The sequence below is a fragment of the Hippocampus comes genome, unplaced genomic scaffold (assembly GCF_001891065.2).
Source record: "Hippocampus comes isolate QL1 unplaced genomic scaffold, H_comes_QL1_v1.1 scaffold147, whole genome shotgun sequence".
Lineage (NCBI taxonomy): Eukaryota > Metazoa > Chordata > Actinopteri > Syngnathiformes > Syngnathidae > Hippocampus > Hippocampus comes.
In genome coordinates this window covers 3,716,954-3,737,449 of record NW_017805009.1, presented here as the reverse complement: position 1 = coordinate 3,737,449, position 20,496 = coordinate 3,716,954, and the positions used below count along the sequence as shown (strand labels likewise).

The following is a 20,496-nucleotide window of genomic DNA, read 5'->3' as shown; positions in this document are numbered from 1 at the left end:
ACTGGAATGGAAGATTAAAATTGTGGAACTAATGAGATCCGGTCATTAAATATGCCTACACAAAGATAATACGAGACGCATTACACGGTTTTGTGATTTGAAACTGTGACTGAATTTAACTGAGAGAGGACATTTTGGAGCAAAACAGCTATAACTAGCATGCAAAGCAACTACTAGGGCTTGGCAATGTTCTTATCTGCTCGTCTCAGTCAAAACAGACGCTGGCTTTGGAAAATTGCGTCCATAACAATCCGGATGGTTCTTTTCCTCTTTGGCTCGGAGGACAGTATGTCATCAATTTCTCATAGCAATTTGAAATGTGGACTCGTCAGACCACATAACACTTTGCATCAGTCCATCTTAGATGAGCTCGGTCCCAGAGAAGCCGGCTGCGTTTTTGGGTGTTGTTGAAAAATGGCTTTTATTTTTCAGAGTTAAGTTTTAAGTTGCACTTACGGATCTAGCTCCGATTTACATTTACTGACATTGGTTTTCCGAAGTGTTCCTGAGCCCGCGTGGTGATTTTCTGAACCTTGTGATGATACTATGGACGGTAGACAATGAAATCCATAAATTCCTTGTAACTGTACACTGAGTGACATTGTTCTTAAACTGTTCAACTATTTTCTCATGCACTTGTTTACAGAGTGGTGTACCTCGCCCCATCTTTGCCTGTGAATAACTGAGCAATTCAGGGAAACTCCTTTTAAGCCCAATCGACAGTTCGCCTGTTCACCTGTGGGATATTTCACACTCTTCCCTTTGCAATGTATTCAGTTGAAAATAATGTGAACATGATTTGCTAATCATTGGATTATGTTTCTATTTCTGTTGAACCCAATGTGCCACCTTCTTTTGAATTGGGTTTGTAAATAAGGACAGGTTTGACATTTACGACTGTCAGCCTCAAATGTTTTCCGAGGCAGACTGATAAGGAAAAATTACTTTTCTTTTCGAGACATCCGATAAATTTGTTGTCTTTGCTCAGAAGCTGTGTTTGAGGGGTGGGCGGGGGGTGATTGGTGCCCATACCTCTCCCAATTATTGCATGTAGTGCACCCGTCTTAAAGTTATTGATGGAATTATGTGAAAAAAAAAATTAAACATTTGGCGATGATCAACAGGTCAATGTGATGAAACTCTTAATAGTTGCAGCAGATCCATGTACAAATATAGACCTACTGTAGTCACCGCTGGTTGTTGCTACAATCCAAAGTTGGATGACCATGCAGCAGCCATGTTTACAGGTCTCGGTAGTGGTGCTACTTGGCGACCTACGGTAAAAACAGTACCAAATCTCACATCTTAACTGGAAACCATCATTCAAATGTGAGGCCTCCATCACGTTTCACATCTCTGAAATGTCAAAGAGCAATCAAGAAATGATGTAAAGGTCAAGCTCCTTGAGGTTATATCCTTATGTAATTACTTTGCACGAATGATGTCTATGGCCTTTACCTTCATCCCTATAGAACTTGTTTGTGTGCATCGTTTTAATGCTCCTAGTTCACAGCAAAGCTTTTTTGAGAGATGGGAAGTAACATTAATACCGATACCTTTGCCGCTATACTTATAATTACCGGTACTATATCGGGTCGGAGATTCTGGTGTTTCAAATTAAGTCCTTTGATTTTGGATACTGAAATGGTTTAGTCCATTTTTTTCTTCTTATATACTGTACTTCAGTGCATTTTCATCAGTGGATTTGAGCATTGTCATACAAGGAGCCTATTACCGTGCTTTCATCACATTTGCTTAGGTAATGTGTTCTGTTGCCACAACCTGTACCATAGTACCCCGAACTATCAAACAACCATCTATCCATCCATTCATTTTCTGATCCGCTTTATCCTCACAAGGGTCGCGGGGCATGCTTTAGCCTACCCCAGCTGTCTTTGGGCAGGAGGCGGGGACACCCTAAACTTGTTGCCAGCCAATCGCAAATACACACAGGGAGACAAACACCCATTCGCGCCCGCACTCACACCTAGGGACAATTTGGAGTGCCCAATGAACCTGCCATGTATGTTTTTGGAATGTGGGAGGAAACCGGAAATTCTAATCAATTGTGACCAGTTTTGGTCACAATTTGACATCACAAAGAGGAATAATGTGCATCTTGTCAGGTAACTGCTACCTTGAACTGTTAACACCCTCTCCTATTTTTTTTTTAATGGCAGGCACGAGACTATTATTGGCCTCATATTCTATGTCGTCAAATATTCATTTTGACTAATTGACTTTAAATTAAACTACCGGTACACATAACAAATGGTGTGCGAGCCAGTGGTCAAAAATATATAGCCTCGACTTGAATGTTGAGGGAATATAATATAGTTCCCCGAGAAGTCTATTTGGTGTTGTTGGATTTAAGTAAATTGTCGATCCCTGAATACATGAACAAGTCTTGAATATTTTCTAATTTTCTTTCATTAAGAATGAATGTATCAAATCTATTTGGTTTATAGTCAATTTAGTACATTTCCCTCCCATTCAGTGTCAAGCCGCTCATGTTTGGTAGGTGGAGGAACAGCTTCCTTTTCAGAAACATCTCTTTTATCTGATTGCTGTGGTCGACTTCAATAGTCGCTGACACAAAGACGCTTTGAACATCGGCTAGAAGCTCCATAATGGATCATACCGTATGTTATAAGCTACTTTATGATCTTGTGTATGTTCCTACCTGTGGTCTTAAAAGTGGCAGGGCTTGGTTCCCTGACAAAGAAAACTAAAAAAAGATCTTAAAAAAAAAAAAAGGCCTTTAATGGACCAGAATACATGTTTGCATGTGTGTTTGTTGAATAGGCGTTTTGTGTTTCGCTCCTCAATAGATGTACAGTACCGTGTATTATGTGGGAACTGGTCTGCCGTTGCAGACACAAAAAAAACCAACAACAACAAAAAAAAAAACCCAAGTGTGCTTCTTCTTAGTTTTTGAGGTCAGAGGTTATTTTTGTGTATTTCAAATTAGCATCCATCCATCCATTTTCCAATCCGCTTTATCTTCACAAGGGCTGCGGGGGTGCTGGAGTCTATCCCAGCTGTCTTTGGGCAGTAGGCAGGGGGCACCCTGAACAGGTTGCCAGCCAATCGCAGGGCACACAGAGACAAACAACCATCCGTGCTCACATTCACACCTACGGACAATTTAGAGTGTCCATTCAGCCTACCATGCATGTTTTGGGAATGTGGGAGGAAACCAGAGTACCCGGAGAAAAGCCACGCAGGCACGGGGAGAACATGCAAATTCCACACCGGGAGGCCGGAGCCGGAATTGACCTCAAATTATCATGCTAGTTAAATTTGATATGAAATGATGTAAGCCTACTTTAAATTATAACTGGGTTTGCCAGCTCATAAACATAAAACGATTGCTGCATGTTTTTTTTTTTTTTTGGAGTAATATTTGAATTTCACTCCTCCTGTTAGATCACAGTAAAACCAGCCCAAATAAATGAATTACAATATCATCTATATTCTGGAATGAATTCAGACATTTACTGAAACAATGTAATTACAGCCATCATGACTTTTCTCATCACACCACAAGATGAAGTCAGAGCGCTTGTATAGAAGAGAAGTTAACACATTTGACTAATGTTGAAAAGAAAAAAACAGGTGTCTTCAACTGGAGAGGCACAATATCAACACAACCTTGACCCAATTTTGTACAATGATATTTAGGGAAGAATAAGGCAAAACAGGCAATTTGCAATTTTCGGATGTTTTAAACAGTCGCTACATCACCACCAATTTGCTTTTAGGATTAAGATACTTCTGCTGTATTGTATCTTGTGACTCTTGACCGACTCATCTCTAACATTGGTGGGGCGGTAAATTAGGTCCTCATCCATGGGAAAGACTTCAGTCTTGTTTGATTTATTTTAATTTTCATTAAAAAAAAAAAGTCTGACAGCTGGTATAGAATCCTACATATCACATGTATATTACCAATAATAACATATAATAAAAGTATCAATGTCACTGTTTAAAAAAAAAAGGTTAACCCACATGTGTTAACGATATAAAAGCATACACAAATTAGTATTCACTTTAAAAAAAATAACTGAACACACATCTAACTTTTATTACGGTAGTTTTGGAAAACAGCGATCGGTTTGAGGAAATACCCCCGCGTGCAATGCAATGCATGCTGTTATTTTCCTTCCTTACCGTACGTCACTGCGAAAAAAATACAGGGAACAGACTTTGAGAGACTAATGCTAGGAAAACTTGACATTGTCCCGTTGATGCAGACATATCTGTGAGCACACAAACAAGTATTTATGAAATTTTAGCAAAACGTACCTATTACTTTGTAATTCAGCATTAGCTCGATAAGTACCCCAAAATGTATTTTGTGTGTTCACAGACCTGTTTGAGAGAGCCTGGTGTCCATACCATTTTGTATACCATGTAAATGGGGATCCACATTAAGGATGAGAAGCCAATGATATATCCAACTGTGATGCTCCAGTCCGGGTACTGATAGTCAAACAATGTGAGTAGTGGGGCTTTCAGCAGCGAACTCACCATGATATACTAAAAATAGAGGGGAAACGCGACATGACCATACAGGTGAGACGGAATTCTTCCTATCCTGGGCATGGTTTGGGTTCAGGTGAATTCTACATCTTCATGAATATGCATGTTTGGGCTGGAAATGTAGAAAAAACGTGAGCAATGTGTGTTTGTTGATATGAGCGTGGTTGTGAAAATGTATTCCAAAATATATTTGATGTAATGTGTGGATGGAAAAAAAATAATTTTGATTTTTTTAGGGTTTTTTCCCACATCAGACAATTTTGCCAAAAATGGGAATAACGAATGTAGAACACTGTAATATTTTTACTTTATAAAAACCGATAGTAAGAGCATAATTAAACAGATTGTAAAGAAATATATTTGATGTAATGTGTGGATGGAAAAAAAATCATTTTGATTTTTTTAGGGTTTTTTTCCACATCAGACAATTTTGCCAAAAATGGGAATAACACTATAATATTTTTACGTTATAAAAACCGATAGTAAGAGCATAATTAAACAGATTGTAAAGAATTTAAAGGCTAGTGCACGATGATTAATTCATTGATGATCAATTCCCTATGGTGTGCAGACTTTGGTAACCCGGCGCCAGTATAGTACAGACCCAAACAAAGACGATTTTCACAACTACTGTAAGTGACTCAGCAGCTAGTTTTACACAGAGGATAAAGACAATATGCTTGTGAGTATTATTATGTTTGTCTAAATGTGTTGCTGCACCCTCTGTGTTCGATTATTTTACGTAAAACATTAAAATGCCGCCACACAAATGCTGTTCATTAGCCCTTTGATGGCATTTCCCATTGCGTGTTTGCATGAAACTCGCAGACTTAAAAGCAAAGTTATGTAGTTATTTCAACTACACAACATGTAATTCTCTTTGTGTTATGTTTAGTTTGACTGTAAACCTCCACTGCGAGTGACAACAAACAGCTCGAAGCCTCTTTTTTGAAGAATTGTTCACAACCTGCCAGATTGATCCTTATTTTGTTGTGAGTTGAGTCGATTTGCCTGCCACCATACAGTGCTCATATCTGACATGTTTGCTGGCAAAAAAAAAACAAAAAAAAATTGGCTCGTATCTCATATATTGGGTCCAGTGCTCATATCTGACATGTTTGCTGGCAAAAAAACAAAAAAAAAAATCGGCTCGTATCTCATATATCGGGTAACTTGGTAGCGCTGGCGAAATATTGTGCCCCGCCCCCCAATCCCCCATCATTTGAGTTGCTCATCCCTGAACTTGATAATGTATGTGAAGTTAATATTTATAGAAATATTTGCAACACATAATATTTCAGGCCAGTTTAATTGTTTTCATCCAAATTTCTGCCAAAATAAATAGAGACTTCTTACCGCCAAAAAGGCTGGACTAATACCAACCCAGCACACCTTCCAAAACAGTCCTGGTGCTTTGCCCAGCATGGCTTCAACATCATTGCTGAATCTGTTGATACCTGAAAGCAGGATGAGGAAGACAAAACGCTTCTGGTTTTGTATCTTGCAGTTGATTCTCTAATGCTGCAATCACGGGAAAACAATTGCCCAGTCAGTCAGTCTCGTGTTTACCGTAGAACCAGGCAACTGCAATGGCCTCAAGGAATCCCACGGCAATGATGGAACATCCCACCCCGAACTCCTCCAACAGCTTCACAACGTAGGCACCGCCCTGCCATTCAGCCAACGTGAAGTCATTTATTTTGTCCTCCCTAAAATACATCATCTCGACACATGACAAGAATGATCAAGCGGTCAAAAATCAACACAACATCAACCACAACATACATTAGTAAGGGTACTCAAAGAGCCCAGAAAGCAGACCAGCACCAAGCAAAGGACAAAAAGTTCACGTCTCTGAGACAACTGATCGGGGTATTCATCCAACACGGCCGTGATGATCGCCTCCAGACCACCAAACTGCAACAGATGGAGAGCATTTGTCCCCACAATGTTACATTTTTTGGCTCTATCTATCACAGCCTGTACCTTTTTAATCTATACGCTATCTGCGATTTGTCTAATTGTAACAGCCTGGAACAGGAATAACGTGTATTTGCCATTAGACGAGATAATGACATCAAACATAGGGGAGCATTTGTTTCCAAGCGATTAAGTTGTGATTTGACTTGATTATGTACTGAATGCAGGTGTCAGGACGTACCGTACTGTCCAGCCCCAGAGTGATCATCATCACAAAAAATATGATGGCAAAGAAAGTTGAGCCCACCATGTTGGCGATGGCCTCGGGGTACGTGATGAAGAGCAAACTGGGTCCTGAGATCAGGACAACATATTATGACGTCGGCGGGAAAATATAGACAGTGTTTAATGTCTTGGCATCACCTTTGTCTCTGGCCACATCTTCAACTTTCAAGTTTCTCATCTCCGCCATGTAGCCCAGCACTGTAAAGATGACGAACCCTGACACGAAACTGGTGACGCAGTTCACCAAACTGGTCACAATGGCATCACTAAAGAAGCATAAAAGAAAAGATTTATCAAAAAAAAAAAAAAAAAGAGTTTACCATCAGCTGCACACATTATTTGTCAACCTGGGGGGGTTAAAATCAAATTTCTCTCTTGTCTGCTTGCAGCTTAACATGTTTAATCGACATATCTTCTCTGTGTGCGTCGACAACTATTCTGCTGTAGCTCTTACCCGTCTTACAAATAATTGCCTTTCAAATATTTCACTGCCCTGCGATTGGCTGGCAACCAGGTCAGGGTGTCCCCATGCCTACTGACCGAAGATGAATATACAAAAATGAATAATAGTGAAAAACATGGATTATAAATTACCATATGATAAGAGAAAAATACAGGGTTTAAAAAAAATGTCACCATTATGTAGTACAATAACACAAATTCAAATTTTAAAAATATGGGTCAACTTAAGTTTCAGTTTAACAGTGTATTACATGAGCTGTTTTTCAGGTTGACATTCTCTTGTGATGAAAAGACATTTTGTCTGTTGGAATATGCTTAAGAACAGTCAAACGAGAGTGTGCTGCGGTTTCAGTTGCAGTTTCAAGGATATTCAAAAAGAATAACGTACACCGATTGGAAGGCTAGAATTGAACAGGGCACAAAACAATCGGACGAGTCACTTCTTACCGATAGCAATTGTTAGTGAACGGGTTATAGCTGGAGAGTGCCAGGAGCACTCCAAAGCCTGGACCAAGCGAGAAGAAGATCTGAGCGGCAGCATCCACCCATACCTTTAAAAAAAAATGTGGAGAGGAAAACGCAAATGCAAATGAAAGTGTAACAAAATCATTAAGGTGAAATCCCCAATAACTCATCATTGTTAATTCCCTAAAGTGTGTCGGAGCTAAGTGGTGTTGTTTGTCATGAAAGCATATACTGTAGCTGCCATGTTGCCACCCTGCAGCTGTACGCAGGGAGATCTGAAGAGCAGCATGTTAAAAAGAAGAGGGCAGCCTTGTGAGTCAGAAAAGGGAGGCCTTTGTTAATGGGCAGAAAATCTAAACCAATTATGCATCTCATTATGCCGCTCTGTAGCTTATTTATGCATCTCATTTCATCTCATCCATATTCGCCTCGGATAAGGCTCGCACAGGTTTTAGTAAACCGCTTCACTGAGCCAGAGGGCGAGAGATACGGTAACAGCCTTTTATTATCAGTTTCTCAACGGATCTCAGTGTAAAATAAAATCGTATTTGCTGTTATTATTATTGCATTTTTGTTTGAGTTTGCCGAACGTTTCAAAAAGATATGAGAACGTGGCAGAAGACTCAAATCATGTTCTCAAACAGGACGATTTTTATTTTCTATCTTGTCAAAAAGTCCCATTCCCAAAATGACTCCGTCGCTTTCTCAGTATAGGCATATCCAATGTTCAAAATGAATAGTGAGTAGAATACTCTATAATCCAAAGCATGGCTTAACCCAGAGTCAAGATGTGGTCAAGTGTAAAGATATATTTTTGAGGAAATCATTTAGGTTTCTTGTTTCCCATTTACACACTCAAGAAAATACGATCACTTGCATTTTAGTTTTTTACTTCTAACAGTGGAGTGCAGACAAAATTCACAGGAGAGGCAGAAAAACTGCTGAAGTTGAAAGGGGTGATGCAGCAAGGTCAAACCTTAGACGAGTAATTAAACATTTATACTGTAACGCTCTGTAAAAAGGGTTACGATCGCATAAATCCTTTGGATATGTTTACTTTTCAGAGAACTAGACCACTCACACTGGTCTCTAGAAGCTTCTCCCAATTGGGTTTTAGGTAAAATTCCACGCCTTTCCAAGCACCTGGCAGAGTTGCACCGCGGATCAGCAGGATGAAAAGGACAATGTAGGGCAGAGTGGCGGTCACCCATACAACCTGGGCGCAAAGGAAATAAGTCATCATCATCTGTCATGTGAGGAAAGGGGTGCAGGGCAGTGACACTGTGTTACCTTTCCAGAAGTCTTCACCCCCTTCCAGAGACTGAAGTAAACTATGGTGAAAATGAGGAAAAGGCAGAGCGTCAGCTGCCAACGGACACCTCCCACATTTGCCAGACCTGACGACTTGTGGATCTCAAGGACATTCCTCCTGTTAGGATTCAACGCATCCTGCCATCAGCACACAGTCAACATTCAAGACTCCACTCTTACTTAACAAGACACTTTAACTGTATTCACCCGACATGCTTTTTATTTTTAGTCACACTTACATGCACTTACGTGTAAAATTCCTCTGCCGGAGATCGGGACGAATTCGTCCAGGTGACATTGTCCATGCCAAAATAATTGGTGCAGTTGTCGGTGTTCCAGGCATTGTCGCAGTTTGTCCACGGCAAGATGGTGGAGAAGGAAGAGTAGAAGTAGAAGAGGGCCCAGGCGATGATGGTGTTGTAGTAGAAGGAAACATATAAAGCGATGACGCAAATGGCATAACCTATGCCTAAGACACAAAGAAAGCAGTGCCCAATAATAGAAAACAAATATCCCAAAAAATGGATTTGTCGTCTCTGTAACAGTATTTTGGGTACCTTAATTTAACATACAAAAAGTGCAGATTTCTTTATACATATTGTTGCTCCAAATCTGGGATATATTCGACATACCTTTGAAAATGGGGCAGATATGTTTCCATATGGATATGGCTCCAGTTCTGTGGAACTGTCCCAGGGCCAGCTCCATATAAAAGAGCGGCACTCCGCCAAAGATGGCCATCAGAATATAAGGGATAAGGAAAGCTCCTGCACTCTCACATGCGCACACACATGCACACAAGCCAAAATTAAGATGCACAGTCCAACAAAGTATGGTATCATGGTTGTTTATATCGATAGAGTTTTGTAAAAGTGAGGATGTTTAAGAGGCTTGAATTTGAAGTAAAATTTTTGATTGTGATACCGTATCTGGTTTACATTTTTCGGCAATTAATTTCATTGCCAAGTGTGGTTTGGCTATCGTGGAATTAACAATCATTAAATCTTAATTAAATCATACCGTAATCGCAAATATAATTTATGAGAAAACCGAACTTCTTCTAAGGGCAACAAATGGCATCCTAATAATATTTACACATTTAACAATTGCATTTGCTTTGTTTAGAAAAGTTGTTTTTTTCACTCATCATATTTTAATCATACTATGTTTGTTTTTCTTTTTGACATGCTGGTCAGATGAAGTGTTATAAGCTTCTTAAATGCTGAATGAAATTAAAAGCAAACGTTTTTCTTGTATTCTACATGACGCAAAATAAATGTGTTTGATACACTATCATGGAAAGTATGTTTATTTTTCTCGTAACGAGCTACTTTCAGCACCATGGACAGTGGGTTTGCACGTTCAGGCGTTTTGTAGGTGATTCTGAAGATCTAAAATGACATGCAAATACTTAACATAAATGAATGATGATAGTAACGAAAAAAAACCTTACCGCCACCGTTCTGGTAACATATGTAAGGAAACCTCCAAACATTTCCCAAGTCCACAGCAAAACCCACGACAGACAAGAGAAAGTCCATCTTTTTGCTCCATTTGTCCCTTGAGTCCGTCTGCGTGAGGATCGGCACCGGCACCGCGTTGTTAGACGCGTAGCCGGGATTTGGGGAGCCGTGGTGGATCAGACTACCGGCCATGACCGCTGAGATCTGTTGGGCCACCGGACTGCGAAAAGTCAGTCAAAGGAGCAGCACGGTGAGGGGAGGGGCGGGGCGGTTTGACCTCGAGCGGTTACCGCGGGAGCTGTGGGCGGGGCCTGGATAAACACCTGTAAAACAGACATCAGAGTGGATCTGTGACATTACAATGATAATAGAAGAATTTTGTCATAGCCTACTGTATGTGCTGAAGTTCAGATTGATAAAAGTCACATGTGACTTTTAAAAGACAATTTTTAAAGCCAAATTAATTGAGTATGAGATCGGTGGGAATGATATACCATGCCACAACATTATGCAATACAATACAATACAATACAATACATGGTGATTTAAATATGAGCATTTGTACAATATTATGACATCACCCTGTCTATATTCATATTTCCACAAAGACCCTTTGTCGAATTTCACTAGTTGCTTGACTTATTCTGAATAATGTGTTATACTTGTACACAGTATTTGATGTCACCTCTTTCATTTTCGGGGAACCTTGTGTCAAACTTATTTCCTCCCTCTTAAACAGACGACAAGACAACAGGACGAAAACCACACGGCTCTTCCTGACTCTATTATTTGACTTCCTACCCACAGTCTGCAAAACCCCTGAACAGACATCACCTGCACAGAGGATAAAGAGTGTGATCCCCCTATATTAAGTATGAGTAAGTCAAAAGGGTGAACTATCATTCTGGAAGGCTTATCCAGAGGCAACATCCTCAATGTCGGTGCGATGTTGCAGAGGCATGTCAACCAGAAAAAAAAAGGTCACAATAAAGTTTTCCAGTTTGTACTAAAACAATTCTGTTACAACTACCTCTCTGCATGACAATATTTTGCATGCCCGCGCACACACAGTCCCGAAGAAAAATCACTAATATTGTAAGTGAGTCTGGTTGTGGTCAACAGTTATAAATAAATGCCAGTATACTAAAACAATAAACCAGGTTTGAGGCAAGCAAAGGCCAGCAAGAAGACTGCATTTTTGAAGTTTGATGCAGGGAAACTCTTAATGCTGTAGCACCTTGAGTCAACTGAACCGCCTGATCAAGCGTTAATATGGTTTAGAATAAAACCACAGAAGCTAAAATGCTCTCATTAAGAAAACCTGATAAATGATAAATCAAATCCATCGCTTTTAGCAGCGAGCTTATTGAAAAGCATGCACACCGGATATTCGGAGTGCTCACGTTGATCCGTGAGTGCAGAGTGCATCAAATGAAGTTAGTCTGGTAAATGGAGATGGCAGTGAGACACATACAGTGCCATTATTTATGTGTCACCTAATGGTCTAAATGTCTGGGTGTCCGGTTAGATATTGCGCCTATCATAAAACTACATGGACAAAAGCACCAAAGTACCCCCCTTCTGATCCCCATCCCCCTACCCATTTTGCAGCTATAATTACAGCCACTCTTCTGGCCAAACTTTTTTTTAAGATGCCGGAGTGTGTCCCTGGGACTTTTTGTCCATCCATCCAGAAGAACATATGTTTCAAGGTCAGAGATCATTGATTTGTAGTGAGGCAGTCTGGCTCACAATTTCAAGTCTAGATCCTCTCAAAGGTATTGGATATAGTTGGCTCATGTTCTTCTCCACCAAAATGCCTTCATGAGAACAATCAGCCAAGGGCAAGCTATGGCTGCTCAGCCGAGGTGTGCATTTCCTTGGGGCCTGAAAGCATCAAGACAACAGCCCACGTAGCTCTGGCCTTCTCTAGCATACCATTCTGTCAATCCGCATTGGCACACAGCAGTAGAAGAACATCGGACTGACAGGAGCCTCTATCGCCTGTTAGAGCACGTCGACTCCAATCACACGCGGACATGTGCATGTCAGCCATGCCCGCAGACTCTGCCGACAGGCGAACACACATGGAGATGACACGCCATTGTTGTTTCTCAAACGTACAGATTCGATGAAGCACTGAGCTATTTCCACTCGGTCCTTCGCCAAAATGGTGCCATGTTTCCATACAAGAGTTTGCAGATAAGTATTTTTCACCCTTGAAGTTGTCGGTATGATAATGAACCCAAATGCATGATGGGGTTGGGGGAGAGCTCTGGTGTGCAGTTTATTCGAGCAGAAGCCCTACTTTGACATTTAACAACGTGCTATTACCTCATGTCATTGTCAGGTGTGAGTCATTCCTGCAAGGGAATCCTAAGACAAACATGTTTGCGGGGAATATGAAAAGAAAAATAAAAGGAAAGAAATTGCGATATGCTGGGCTTTCCTCTATGGCTCCCTATTCCTCTCACTGATATGGGTTTTTGAGAGGTCTTTGGGATGGAATTGAGTGAAAGGATTGCAGGTTAGGATTCGGATGAGGACACTGTTTGGGCTGGCAAGTATCCATCTTGACATTCACATTCTCAGTTGGGTTTTGTTTTGTTCTGGTGCTGAGACCATGAAAGCATCTTTGGGGGGCATCCACCTCCTCAGTCTGTCATTCTGCATAATCACTGCATTCTTTTCGCCATCTGATCCACCTGACAGCTCAGTGCCTCCAAGGCAGAGTGGGACTCGTGGCCCTGAGACTCCACCGTCTGGAACATTGATGTCTATGCCCACTTCATGCTTGTAGGGTTACTCATTTGGAGAAATTTCATTTCATATTGCTGGAAATTAAACAGCCACATACTCAAATGTGTATGGTTGTGTACACATTGGGGGTACTGTATAAAGTTGATGAGCTACTCTTTTTAATCTTTTATTTTTTGAAATTATTTTTTCTGCAATTTAGGGGTTTGCATGCTCGCCTCTCAGTTCTTAGGTTCGTGGTTCGAATCTCAACTCCGGCCTTCCTCTTGTGGAGTTTGCATGTTGTCCCCATGCTTTTGTATGTTTTAAACCATGCATGCAGAATAACTGGAAGACTGAGTTTTACATACTTTATGTGTGAATCTGAGTGGTTTGTGTACACTACGTCTCACCCAAAGTCAGCTTAGACAGACTCCAGCTAAATGAGGATATGACAGACGGATATGTGATTTTGTGCAGCCACATGGGTAGCATGCTTAGCAAAAGTGTTTGATTTTATGTAGAACCATTTTACATTGTAACACAATGCACGTATGTACGTTAAAAAAAAAATCTGTAATTTTAACAAAAATGAAGAGCCATTACAGTACAGTATTTCATTTGTGCCTGTAGTTTGGCATATTCACCAAAAGAGGGCCTCGTAGCAAAACTTTTCTCATCCATTTTCGTTCTCGCCACAAAAGCAACTGAGAAGTCAATGATACTTTTTGGCTTTACGCAACTACTGTGTGATGCAGTGTAGTTCACTACTACTGAAACTGAATTATTGCTTGACAACTTCAATCAAATGTGAGCAGAGGGTAGTTGGTGTGGATCTCCGTTAGATTAAGTGGTCGGTGTTCATGCAAACGGCGCGATAGCTTTGCTATTCGTTGCACCCCAATTGTGATATTCACAGTTTAACTTATACCTCTCAAAGTTTAAGAGCTGCAGAGACATTGAAAAAAAGTTGTTAAAACTTACTTTAATGAATTCCAGCAGATGGGAAATGTGTATGGCCCACGCACTCTGTCCTAAAACATTTGTAGCCGTAATTTGTTACCGGTATTTTAAATAATTTTTTTTAAAGTAATCTAATATATACAGGTATATGTAAATGTTTTTGGTTTCCGTATCATTTATTTTACTTGACATTTCTAAAAGTATGTTTGCAAATAATCAGTTAACAATAGTTATTGAGTGGTTCCATTTTTAAAATAGTTTAATGTTGAACATATAGTTTCTAAATCTGTATTTAGAACAATATCCATCCATCCATCCATCCATCCATTTTCTGTTCAACTTATAGCAGCTGTCTTCAGTAGGCGGGGTACACCCTGAACTGGTTGCCAACCAATCGCAGGGCACACATAGACAAATAACCATTTGCGCTAACACTCACACCAAGGGACAATTTAGAGCAACAAACTCCTTTTTGTTGCGGGTTACAGTGTAGTAACCGTTTCCCTCGGAGGGCCATTATGACTATGAAACCATATAAAGAAGTCAAGAATAATCGTTTCTGCAACTACTTCAGTTACTCTAATGAGGGGTTTGGTAACATGAAAATGCTTACAAGATGTTATTTATTACATATGAGAATTTGAAATGTTGGTACAGATGTTAGGAAGCATCATGGAAGGTGACATGTTTGATTTTCTTTTGCGGGCAACATAAAATGATGCGGCGGGTCAGATTTGGCCCTAGGGCCTTGAGGTTGACACCTGTGATTTCGTGTTTCATTAACCTGCCATGCATGTATTTTTTGGAAAGTGGAAGGAAACCGGAGTACCTGGACAAACCCCATGCAGGCACAGGGAAAACTCCACACGGGAAGGCCGGAGCCGGATTCGAATACTGCACCTCTACACTGTGAGGCAGACGTGCTAACCAGTCGCCCACCGTGCCACCGAAATATAGACATATTCATATAAAATTTATTGATTATTAAAACATTAATGTGGTCCTTCAGCACCAAAGTTTGTCCACCCCTTGATCAAACAGAGAGGCTGGAAGGAGGATTGCCAAAATCTCGCCGTCCAATGGAAACTCCTTCCTGTACCTTTAAGAGGCGGGCCCATAGTGCTGGAGGCGGAGTAAGGAGGCATTTCTCCTTCTCGCAGTCTGTTTGATGGGAGGTGTTGCGCGTGCTGGAACACTGGACCCATGGCAACAATCATGGCAGGTGGGAGACCCGTATATGTCCACCATACATCGGTTGACAGAGTATATTGTACTTATAAAGCCTGAGTTGAGTTCGCTTTAAAATGGCATGTGCTTCTTTTGTGTCTAGAAGCCGAGGCGCGCCAAAGGCTGCTGCGCACTGTCAAGAAAGAGGTGGGTGTTTTCAGCTAGCTACAAAAACAAAACACTTTTTTGGAGGGGGTGACAAGTGAAACAGAATCCCTTTTGAGATTCCAAATCCCCAAAACACGGTTGCGCTCTGATTGTTTTTTTCTTATGTCGTCTCCGTGACACCTGTAAATGTCGTGTTGGATGTTCCTCCTTCAAATCTGGGAAAGTGCAGCGTTTTTTTTTCCGTCTTCCGGGGCAGTCCGAACTATCATACGTATGTGCGCGTGTGCCTGTGCGTGTGTGTGTGCGTGTGTGTTTGTGCTTGTGTGTGTGCGCGCGCGTATGTGTGATGAACAGTGGAAACAAAAATGGAAGGTACTCATGTCAGCTTTGTCTCTCAAATATTGCAACTCATCATGTCGCGTTACTGTGGTAACACATCACCAACTAGTTCGGCACCCGCTTATGCGGATCACCACCATGTTATTTTCAATATTTATTTTTCAGGATTTTTTTCTTTTCTTTTCAAATTTCGCCCCTCGTTTTTCATCAGAAGCGTACAGTGAATGTTTATCAGTTTTTGAAGGGTTAAGCTATCTGCCTGCGTCTGAAAATATGAAGATTAACACAACAACCGCTCCAACGGCAAGTTTCTCAGACAATGATGCGACGAATAAAACAGGACTGAATCAGTAATGCTCACTGAACTGAAGTCTCTAATGGTGATGATTTTTATGTCACAATATGTGTGTGAAGAATCCAAGAGTTGAGCTCTTTGGTGCTGGAAGCGTTTCAAGCAACAGTTCCATTATATGGGATTCACACATCCGAAACAACAATTAAATGCAAGCATTGCAAAATGCTCCTCTTGAAACCACATGGCAATCAATTTGTGATGTGCAAACGGAGTGATTAAAAACAATTATAGCGCTAGTAAACCAACATCATGGACACAAGAGCAATTCAGCACACTGTGAAATAAGATCAGCCAATATCTGCTTTAGGATGCCAAGAGATGCCTTCAATTGGTCAGACAGCTCTTTGGAATTGGAGGAAGATCCAAATTCATCTTTTTCCTCGAACATGACTGGGTTGTGTTGTTCATCGTAAGATGAAAATTCATCTGACTGAGCATTATTGTAGCTGGACACATTTGTTTTTGTGTGAGTGAATGCTTGTGACGTGTTTATTTTTAGTCATATTTTAATCTTGCACTTAAATCGGGGACCAGTAAACTATAACGAAAAAAATGGGAACCTGTCAACAATATATATTTTCCAAGTTACTTTCCCATTAGCACAGTTGCGTGAATGGATTTGCACCATTTATTTTAGGCAGGTGGGAAGATTGAAGCCGAAATGAATCACTGATGGGTACAAATGTTCAAGGTAGAACGAGTCCGTCGTCAAACGATTATGAATCACAAAATTGGAAATAGAGGATAAACACAAAGGCTGAATGTCTAAAGGTCTGCAGCAGATTGTTATTGTGGCTTTAGCCTGAGCTGGGAGCTTCCCACTGTTTGTTCTGCTTAGGAGCTTGTCTCGTAACACGGGCGCTCTTTTAATCACCTTGTTACCATGGAGATTCCCAACACACACTGAGGTCCTTATCTGGTAAAGAAAAAAAAATCAGAGGGAACAATTTTTACATTTTGTTGTACAGTCACAGAATAGTGAAAATGTTACCGTTTTGGTTTTGCTGTCTCGATTGCACTTGGCTGAGGGCTGTTTTATTTCTTACTTGCGTTTGCTCAGTAAATTCATTCATTCATTCATTCATTCATTATCCGAACCGCTTGATCCTCACTAGGGTCGCGGGGGTGCTGGAGCCTATCCCAGCTGTCTTCGGGCAGTAGGCGGGGGACTGCTCAGTAAATAAATGAACTTTATTTTCGACACATGTTTTAAGATTAAATCGAGGATGCTGTAAAAAGAGGAATGTTGAAAATGGAGTCTGACCACTTTCCACGTGAGTCCTCTTATCAGTGATAACCAGACCCTTTCCAAGATGAACTCCATACTCACTATACAAATGAACGACTGAACATAATATACACCCGCTCAATTCAATTAAAATCAAAACAAGAGCTGTGTGACAAAAACACACACATTGCGTTTATAACGAGAATAATGCTCAGTTATTTTTGACACTTCCAAAGAGGTATTCGATGGATACCACTCTTTGCTTATTGTGGTTGTGTTTGCTGTGGTGTACAACTGCAGAGCATTAAAATGAGAGCTTTCTCATAAGGAGAGGCATTTTAAAGAAAATGTCTGCGCTCCGAACTGATTCCAGTGTCAGAGAGCAGAATAATGCACTTCCCATCGCTGGCGAAACATTCCGCTTTTGGCTTCAAACTCGGGCTGCTGCAAAACGTGAAGTTTGCTATTATGGTACTAATATGCTATTGCACTACACTTAATCCAATTTTCTTTTCTTTTTTTTTTTTTTTTTTTGCTTGAGTTGTGAGCAAAAAGTTTGACCTTCATAAGAAGCAGTTTATTGCCACTCCCAAGTGAAGTTTACTGTAAAACTAAACATAAAGCAAAGAGAACCAAGCGTTGTGTGTACCTAACCAAAGTTCGCCGTCTTCATGTTAATGCAACACGCAAAACGCCATAGACGGGCTAACGAAACGCGCATCAACCTTTAAACAACTGCTCAATGATGTCCACACTGTATGTTTTTCGAAAGAACCCAACTGTGCCATTTTTCTTTTGTTTTTTGTATTAGCGAGGCTGCGAGCGATGAACGGAATTTCCATTCCACTCTATTCTCATTTAGTGACATGATTTAAGGCAGTGTTCGGAACTGCAGCCACAATTCCGCAACCGTTTTTTTTTTTTTTTTGATTAATGGATTAATCTCAGTCTCAATTAAAGCTGAGCACGATTCTCTTTCTAAAGACTGACTGTTTGTCACATGCATTGTGCTGTCTTTTTAATTAGCTGCGCGCGCGTCTTCTTGTTCTGTACACGTGTAGGCGTCACCATATGCACGTGGTCTTCGTCCACCCGGTGATATGCCATCAGTCCACTCAAATGCACTGTCAAATAACATGGGCCATTATCTCGAGAGCACAGGATGTCTGAGGCAGCACAATCCACTCCTGGCACAAAAATCGGTTTGAATGAGACCTCTTATTTGCCGCAGCTTTCATATATAACCATTCTGTGTCACCGGGTGTTTGTGTTCTGTTGTGTGCACAGACACAACACGGCGCGTCTGCTGCGAAAGGAAAGAGGCGAAAAGATGGAAGAATCGGTGAAGCGTGCTGATATCAGCACGTTTCGCTGTCTTCTGTTCAAAATGCTGTTAGTTAATCAGGAGTAGCTTGAAGACAATCAAACGATTGCACGGTTTCAGGTGGAAGCTTCTGCAGGGAAACAATCAAACGTTATTGTTGCCATGAATAGCGATGGCAGTTATTGCACTGAGGAAATGAAATGTATTCACGGTATTGGTTTGGTCTGAATGTGATCTGATCTGGCTGTACTGGGAGAATAACGAAGGTGGTGTTTTATAAAAGAACTGGGCTTAAATGTGTGCAGAATCAAAACTGAGTTACGAGCGGCTGCTGGTGCAATCTTTAGGGGAATGTTTGCTGTGATTCAAGATGCAGATGTGAATGATGGGAGCTTCTCTTTGAAATTAAACTGGGTCGAGGCCTCGTATATTCTGAAAAAGGAAAGAAATGTCAGGTCAAGACTGATGTTTGGCAAAGATTGCATTGTCAGCTATTCTCTGGCTGCGCTACGGTTGCATGGACTTGGAAAGTGGAATTCTGTCCACTCATTGCCTCATAACATTATACTGTCTACTAAAGTAATAATTATTACTCTATTATCACGTCGATATGGTATTTCATTATGATGGACATCAGCATTAGGGAAGGGCATTTCACAACATTTCACTGATCAATCAAAAGTTACTTACCCATAAATTCCTTCACGTTTTTTTTGTGGGGGGTTGCGGGGGTGGGGGGCGTCAAAGAATCTCTAGGGCCGTTCGGGACTCAGCGGCACAGTGGAATACTGGTTCGCGCGTTGGCCTCACAATGCAGAGGTACCGGGTTCGATTCCAGTATGGAGTTTGCATTTTGTCCCCATGCCTGTGTGGGTTTTTTCCGGGTACTCTGGTTTGATCACATATTCCAAAAACATGCATGGCAGATTATCGGAACACTCTAAATTGTCCCTCGGTGTGAGTGTGAACGCGAATGGTTATTTGTCTATGTGTGCCCTGCCATTGGCTGGCAACTGGTTCAGGGTGTCCCCCGCCTACTGCCCGAAGACAGCTGGGATAGGCTCTGGTACACGCCGCAACCCTTGTGAGAATAAGCGGATTAGAAAGTAGGTAGATGGATGTTCGGGACTCTTTTTCCAATGGCGGTATAATATAGAACAGCGTAATGCACATTCCAGAGTTGACATCATGTTCATCTTCAGGCCGCAAACGACGGAGGACTGATTCAACAGCGTGTCTTCTTGTGGTAGCCAATTACATACCCTCCAATTTACTTCAATTTCCTCAAGATAAGATGAATCAACAATCGATTCCACACAATTGAAAGATTAGTTCACCGACTCATCGATTATTGTACCCATCGTCAGTTTTAATGAACAGCAGGGATGTGTCCTCTCCTCTTATTCAGCAGTGTGGAGGCCTGTGGTGGCCACCTAGACAATTAATAATGAAGATATTATGTTAATAGATGAACCTTCTGCTTTCTCGGCTCTGCTATTGCAGGAGTGAATTGGAATAGGCCGAAAATCCTTTATCACTCTGAGTGATGCCTTCCGGGTTCTCTGCATCGAGGAGCCTCATTTTACCAGGCCGCCGAAACACACATTCATCAAACTGTCACAGCTACGGCTACGTTTACACGTTTTTCCCGGCAGTCATGGCAGCTCCGTTTGCCCCAAATGTAGAGTGCGTGGGATTTTGCCCATTTTTTTTTTTTTTTTTTTCGCATTCATGTCTTGCAGCTTCTGCTTACAGTCAACCATGG

At 41.0% G+C, this 20,496-nt stretch overlaps 2 protein-coding genes across 3 annotated transcripts in view; one reads left to right on the top strand and one right to left on the bottom strand.

The window, feature by feature from the left end:
- Positions 1 to 4,223: 4,223 nt before the first annotated feature.
- On the bottom strand, positions 4,224 to 10,652 carry slc6a4b (solute carrier family 6 member 4b). Its single transcript, XM_019860482.1, has 13 exons — positions 10,442 to 10,652; positions 9,621 to 9,755; positions 9,238 to 9,457; positions 8,968 to 9,106; positions 8,759 to 8,893; positions 7,660 to 7,763; positions 6,889 to 7,016; positions 6,707 to 6,819; positions 6,331 to 6,462; positions 6,115 to 6,214; positions 5,902 to 6,002; positions 4,375 to 4,542; positions 4,224 to 4,262 (listed from the first exon to the last, which is right to left on the bottom strand). Exons 1-13 carry the CDS (start codon positions 10,641 to 10,643, stop codon positions 4,224 to 4,226), a joined length of 1,716 nt encoding a protein of 571 aa, XP_019716041.1. The 5' UTR covers positions 10,644 to 10,652.
- Positions 10,653 to 15,296: 4,644 nt separating this feature from the next.
- sgsm1a (small G protein signaling modulator 1a) overlaps positions 15,297 to 20,496 on the top strand; it is a 32,351-nt gene continuing 27,151 nt past the window's right edge. For both annotated transcript variants that reach the window (XM_019862741.1, XM_019862740.1), the window contains exons 1-2: positions 15,297 to 15,372; positions 15,481 to 15,524. In XM_019862741.1, coding sequence (XP_019718300.1) covers positions 15,354 to 15,372; positions 15,481 to 15,524 — 63 coding nt within the window. In that variant the 5' untranslated portion in view covers positions 15,297 to 15,353. The remainder of the gene's footprint in view (positions 15,373 to 15,480; positions 15,525 to 20,496) is intronic.